Genomic DNA, 5773 nt, shown 5'->3' with positions numbered 1-5773 from the left:
TAATCTTTTATAACAATAAAAAAAATCCCTAATTTAAGTGGTTATTCCAAATTTAGCTAGTGACCAAAAGATTCAGTCTAAATACATCGACCATGTATTTTGCATTTTTCCTTAAAGTTCTCTTAATACTCTAAACTCAAAACTGCAAAGCATATTGTTAGAAATAATTGAAAGACAAAGAATTTTATACGCCATTACCGTTGCCGTCTTGCCGATTATTGAAAACAATTTTGTGAAGGTATGTTTGTATATAATTCTTTAATTTGTCAACCATATGTCTTAAATTCTTTAATTTGTTCTTATAATTAATAGATTTGTCTTATTTCCTTAAACATAACACGATAGGATGGAGAATGATCCTTTGTTTACCGGAACAGAGCGTGTGGTTGAAGATGTACTTGATGAACAAGTAAGAGAGGATGAAATAGAGGAATTAAATCCTTTTGCAAAGAGACAAAGAAAGAAGACTTCATTGGTATGGAGACATCTTGAATTTGTGACATATTCAACTGGATTATAAAGGTAAAGTGCAAACATTGTAGTACTCTTTTTAAGTACATAGAGGGTGGTCCAACAACTCAATATAGGAGGCATTTGACGTCTTGTTCTATGCGTAAATAAATGGGCAACAACAATTAGGTTTCCAAATTTCTACTCCTCAATATGAAAATAATAAGGGTCTTGAAAACTGGAAATATGACCATGCTAATATTAGAGAGCTTATGGGTCAATTGTTCATGAGCTACCATTCATGTTTGCAGAATATGAGGTCTTTAATATGTTAATGAAAGCCTCTGCCCCAGAATATGAAAAATTTTCACGTGTGACTGCGAAAAATAATTGTATGACTAGTTATGACATTGAAAAGAAGAGAACTAAGGGATTGTTAAAACAATCAAATCGGGTTTGCATTACTACTGACATATGGAGGTCGGATTCACAAAAGATAGAGTATATGGCAATAACTTGTCATTTTGTCATTGACTTTCAATTACACAAGAGAGTCATTAATTTTGTGGATATTCCACCACCTCACTCTGGAGTTGTTGTTCATGATGCTTTATATAAATGTTTAGTTGAGTGGGAAATTGAGAGTAAATTGGCTTCCATAACAGTGGATAATGCAACTTACAATGATGTAGTTGTAAGGACATTGAAAGATAGCATATCTTGCCAAGCTATTTTACCTTATGGTGGAAAGTTATTTCATGTCCGTTGTTGTGCTCATATACTTAACATTTTGGTGCATGACGGGTTAGAAGAGATCAAGGATGTAATATATAAGGTGAGGGAAAGTGTGAAGCATGTCATAGCATCCATAGCTCGACTTAACATCTTTAGTGAAATATGTAAACAACTAAAGTTACCTGGTAGAAGGTTAGTTCTTTATTGTTGTACTAGGTGGAATGCAACCTACCATATGTTATCTGTTGCATTCGAGTTTAGGGGTGCGTTTCCAAGGTACAAGAATAGAGAGCCAAGTTACAATCTCTTGCCATCAGATGAAGAGTGGAAGAAAGTTGAAGTTGTTTGCACTTTCTTATCACTACTTAACCAAGCTACTGAAATAATTTCAGGTAATTCAAATTTGCTTTTTTTTTATTACACATAATTATATCAAAGCTATAACATACAGATTAACATCACATTTAAATGCAGGAAGTAAGTATCCAACTTCAAACTTATTTTTGCCAGAACTTACCAACATTAAGGAAGCTTTGTAGAGTCAATTTGAAAGCGATTATGATTTTATGAGGGCAATGGCTCAAAGGATGAAGGTTAAATTTGATAAATACTGGGGAAATTGTAATTTGCTTATATCTGTTGCAGCTGCATTAGATCCTAGAAATAAATTAAAATTAATTGAGTGGTCTTTTTCTACACTTTACTCGGAGGATGAACTGTCAACACATACAAAATATGTGCGGGACACTTTGTATGAGATCTACTTGGAGTATGTTGAAGCTCATTCCTTGAATAATGCTCAAAAAACTGCTCATGAGAGTGATGAGAATTATAGTGCTGCTGTAAATGTGGGCCCTAGTAATACTGGAAAAAAAAAGATTTTCCAAAAGGGTAGGAAGATATTTGATAGCTTTATTAGGAATGGCTACAACACATTTGAGAGCATAAAATCAGAGATTGATGTCTATCTAGAAGAAGGTGTTGTCATTTGTGATGAAGAGTCTGATGATTTTGATATACTACAATGGTGGAAGGCTAACAACTTGAAGTTTCGTATTTTATCAAAGATGACATGTGACATCCTTGCTATTCCCGTAACTTCAGTTGCTTCAGAATCCACCTTTAGTGCTGGTGGTAGAGTCATAGATTCTTATAGGGTATCCTTAGGAACATGTACTGTCCAAATGCTAATGTGCACTGAGGATTGGCTAAGAAGCTTTTATGGAATCAAGAGGAAACAAAAGGTATGGAAACATCTATATACTAAATTACTATACGTATGTATAGGATTCTTTTAGGTGAATAAATTTAAAAGGTTAAAAACTTGAAATGAATTAATGCTAATTATTTTGCAGGTTATTGAAGAGTTCAAGATTATCGATTTACAATGAAAGTGATTAATTTTTACACAAGAGGTAATAAATAGTTTGAGTAGTATATATACTACTGAGTATTATATATTAGTTTCTAACTAACTAAATGATGTTTTATACTAACATATATCCTTTTTGTTTCTCTTATTGTGCATGTATTTTTCTCCAAATTAAACCATAAGAGAACAAGAAGACAAGGAAGTAGAAAATCACAAACAAAAGTGAATAAGATGCGTCATCTCAAAGACGCAAAGTGTTTTTAAGTGAAATATAGCTTGATCATATAAATTGATCATTAATAACTTTTTTTATTAATTATTGATGTAACAATTGTTAATTTAATTTTTATGATTATAATTAGGATTTCATTTTTATGCTAATTTTGAGATTTTCGAATGTCAAAAGTACAAAGCTCGTTTAATAAAAAAACTGCTCATTTATGAAAAATACTCGTTTAATAAACGAGCCTTTCACGAACTATTCGCGAACATACAGTTTACTAAATGAGCCGAGCTTGAACAGATTTTTTAGCTCGCTTGAAAGCTCGGACTCGTGCTCGGACTCGCCTAAATTAAATGAGCTTTAACATGAACAAGGTAGTACTCGGCTCGGCTCGGCTCATTTACACCCCTAGCAACATCTCGAGAACATAGGTTGGTAGTAATGAATGCCTTGGATAAGATAAGGATAGATTCTGACACCACTCTTGAGGGGTTAGCTAACTTCCTTACGAGTGATCACCCTAGCCCTATCAACTTGATCACCTTTTCCGACAATGACTTACCTCCAGAAGGTGACAAGCATTATAAGGCATTAAACCTCACAGTGGTTTGCAAGAGAATGAATGTCCCTATGACTCTTGTAGACAATGGATCGGCCATTAATGTCTGTCCACTTAGAACTGCGAGGGCGCTAGGCATAAGAGATGAAGACCTTACCCCGTCAACGCAAGGAAAAAGAGCTTACGACAACACTTGTTGTCAAGCTCTTGGTAAGATTACTATGAATATAACGGTGGGAGCAATAGAACACGCTACTACATTCCAAGTAGTAGATATTAAGGCTTCATTAATCTGTTGTTGGGACGCCCTTGGCTTCATGACGTAAAGGTCGTCCCTTCATCTCTCCAACAACAGGTAAAGGCCATAGTTGGAGGAATTCCCATTACGATCGATGCTTCACCTATGAGGATCAAAGCTATAGAAAATCCAATAATTAATGTGGAGCACGATGAAGATGATGAAGATTTGTGGGGCTTTAATGAAGAGGTCTCCTTAATCGAGGAGGATGAAAGGACCCCTCCCTGCCACGACCCCCACTCCAACAATGATAGTGAACGCAATTCTAAAGAAACAAGGACATTTTCCTGGGATGACTCTAGGAAAGAAGAAAGGAATAGCAAAACCGCTGGAATCACCTGGCCTCCCTAAATTAGACACTTTCGGACTTGGTTTCGAACCGACTTGGGAAGATCTCAAGCGAGCCCAAGAAAAGTCCAAAGCACGTAAGGACGCTCGCATCCAAAAGAAAGCAATCCCAACGGATCAGTATCCTCTTACCCTTAATGGACAATTCATAAAAGAAGGAGAGGACTATCCATGCTACGAATTTGTCGAACCGTTTGTCGTAAATGGCATAAGGCAACCTGGATTTGAGATTTTCCTAGATTTCTACTTCATAGATTAAATCCCAACTCCTATCCACAAGGAGAAAACACCCCCATGCTTTGACTTTAATGTCATGGGATTACTATTTGGGCGAGAGAAGGATGAGCCAACATACAAAGAAGATAACTCCTCGCTCATCCAAACGGTCCTACAAAGCGAAAGCTTTGATCCCTCAAAACTCATCACTCCAGCGGAAGGATCACTACAAGGGTGGTGCAAGTCCGTCAAGGTGACTATTCCAAGCGGAAGGAAAATCTCTATCACAACGGGGCAAGGACCGATGTTTGAAGAGTCGTTTGAGTCAGAGTCTCTTCCTATAGAGTCATCTAAGTCTTTAGTTGTAGCACCCCCTCCTTAAATCTCTTCCCCTAGGATAGTTAGCGATCAAGTCCCTAAGGACATATCCCTCTTTGATGTAATGATCTCTGAATTTAATAATAAGTCTTCTTCTCCTTACTCCTTGTGTTCTTCTTTAACCCAAGATGACGAGCATTGCTTAACTAACAATGAAAATGACAAAGAACTTATTAAAGCAATGGAAACACTTGAAAAGAAAACACCGATAATTGAGGAAACTGAGACGGTTGATATCTCAACTTATTCAACCCATAAAAGAGAAGTTAAAATTGGATTAACACTTAATGAACAAGAAAGAACCGATTTAAGTAACTTGCTTAAAGAATTCATCAATGTATTCGCTTGGTCATATGAAGATATGACAGGCATTAATAGAGAAATAGCTCAACACACCATATCGCTACTCTCAGGAATGAAACCTGTAAAACAAAAGTTACATCGAATGAAACCCTACGTAGCAGAAGAAGTTCAAAAACAAATAACTGCAGGTTTTATCAAGGTATCCAAATACCCTGAATGGGTCGCCAACGTTGTCCCAGTTCCGAAGAAAGATGGAAGGGTAAGAATGTGTGTCGACGATCGAGATCTAAATAAGGCAAGTCCAAAGGACGACTTTCCTTTACCACACATCGATATTCTGGTAGATAACACAGCAAAACATGCACTTCTCTCGTTCATGGATGGATATGCGGGCTATAATCAAATCCTCATGGCGGAAGAAGACATGGAGAAAACAACCTTCATAACACCATGGGGTACTACTTACTAACGAGCAGCGACTGCCTTGCTCCATGACATGATGCATAAAGAAGTTGAGGTATATGTGGATGATATGATTGTGAAATCAAAAGATCGCCCAGGCCATCAAATAGCCTTGAGAAAATTCTTCAAAAGGCTAAGAAAATACAATATGAGGTTGAATCCATCTAAGTGTGCTTTTGGAGTCACCTCAAGCAAGCTTTTAGGTTATGTCATAAGTTCTAGAGGAATAGAGATAGACCCAACCAAGATCAAGGCAATCATGTCAATGCCACCGCCCAAAACTGAGAAGCAAATTCGAGGATTTATTGGCCGGTTGTAATACAAAAGCAGGTACATATCAAAATTAACAACAATATGTGAACCAATCTTCAAAACGCTAAAAAAGAATGTACCAGTAATATGGGATAACGAGTGTCAAAAAGCCTTTGA

General features: G+C 36.5%; 2 protein-coding genes across 2 annotated transcripts; both read left to right on the top strand.

The window, feature by feature from the left end:
- The first annotated feature begins 346 nt into the window (after positions 1-346).
- Positions 347-1724, top strand: LOC145571138 (zinc finger BED domain-containing protein RICESLEEPER 2-like). The gene is made up of 3 exons (XM_081630220.1): positions 347-475; positions 716-1577; positions 1660-1724. The coding sequence occupies exons 1-3, from the start codon at positions 347-349 to the stop codon at positions 1722-1724; spliced, it is 1056 nt and encodes a 351-aa protein (XP_081486346.1).
- A 36-nt stretch (positions 1725-1760) lies between these two features.
- LOC145571133 (zinc finger BED domain-containing protein RICESLEEPER 2-like) lies at positions 1761-2576 on the top strand. Its single transcript, XM_081630216.1, has 2 exons — positions 1761-2429; positions 2541-2576. The coding sequence occupies exons 1-2, from the start codon at positions 1761-1763 to the stop codon at positions 2574-2576; spliced, it is 705 nt and encodes a 234-aa protein (XP_081486342.1).
- The last annotated feature ends 3197 nt before the right edge of the window (positions 2577-5773 follow it).

This window comes from Chenopodium album, chromosome 2, assembly GCF_948465745.1.
Source record: "Chenopodium album chromosome 2, dcCheAlbu1.1, whole genome shotgun sequence".
NCBI classification, from domain to species: Eukaryota; Viridiplantae; Streptophyta; class Magnoliopsida; order Caryophyllales; family Amaranthaceae; genus Chenopodium; species Chenopodium album.
This window is presented reverse-complemented; position numbering and strand designations above follow the sequence as displayed.

Coding starts and splice junctions, on each gene's coding strand:
- LOC145571133 (XM_081630216.1), top strand. CDS start 1,761: ATGGCTCAAAGGATGAAGGTTAAATTTGATAAATACTGGGGAAATTGT. Junction 2,430..2,540: donor GAATCAAGAGGAAACAAAAG/GTATGGAAACAT, acceptor ATTATTTTGCAG/GTTATTGAAGAGTTCAAGAT.
- LOC145571138 (XM_081630220.1), top strand. CDS start 347: ATGGAGAATGATCCTTTGTTTACCGGAACAGAGCGTGTGGTTGAAGAT. Junction 476..715: donor AAAGAAAGAAGACTTCATTG/GTATGGAGACAT, acceptor TGCTAATATTAG/AGAGCTTATGGGTCAATTGT. Junction 1,578..1,659: donor AGCTACTGAAATAATTTCAG/GTAATTCAAATT, acceptor ATTTAAATGCAG/GAAGTAAGTATCCAACTTCA.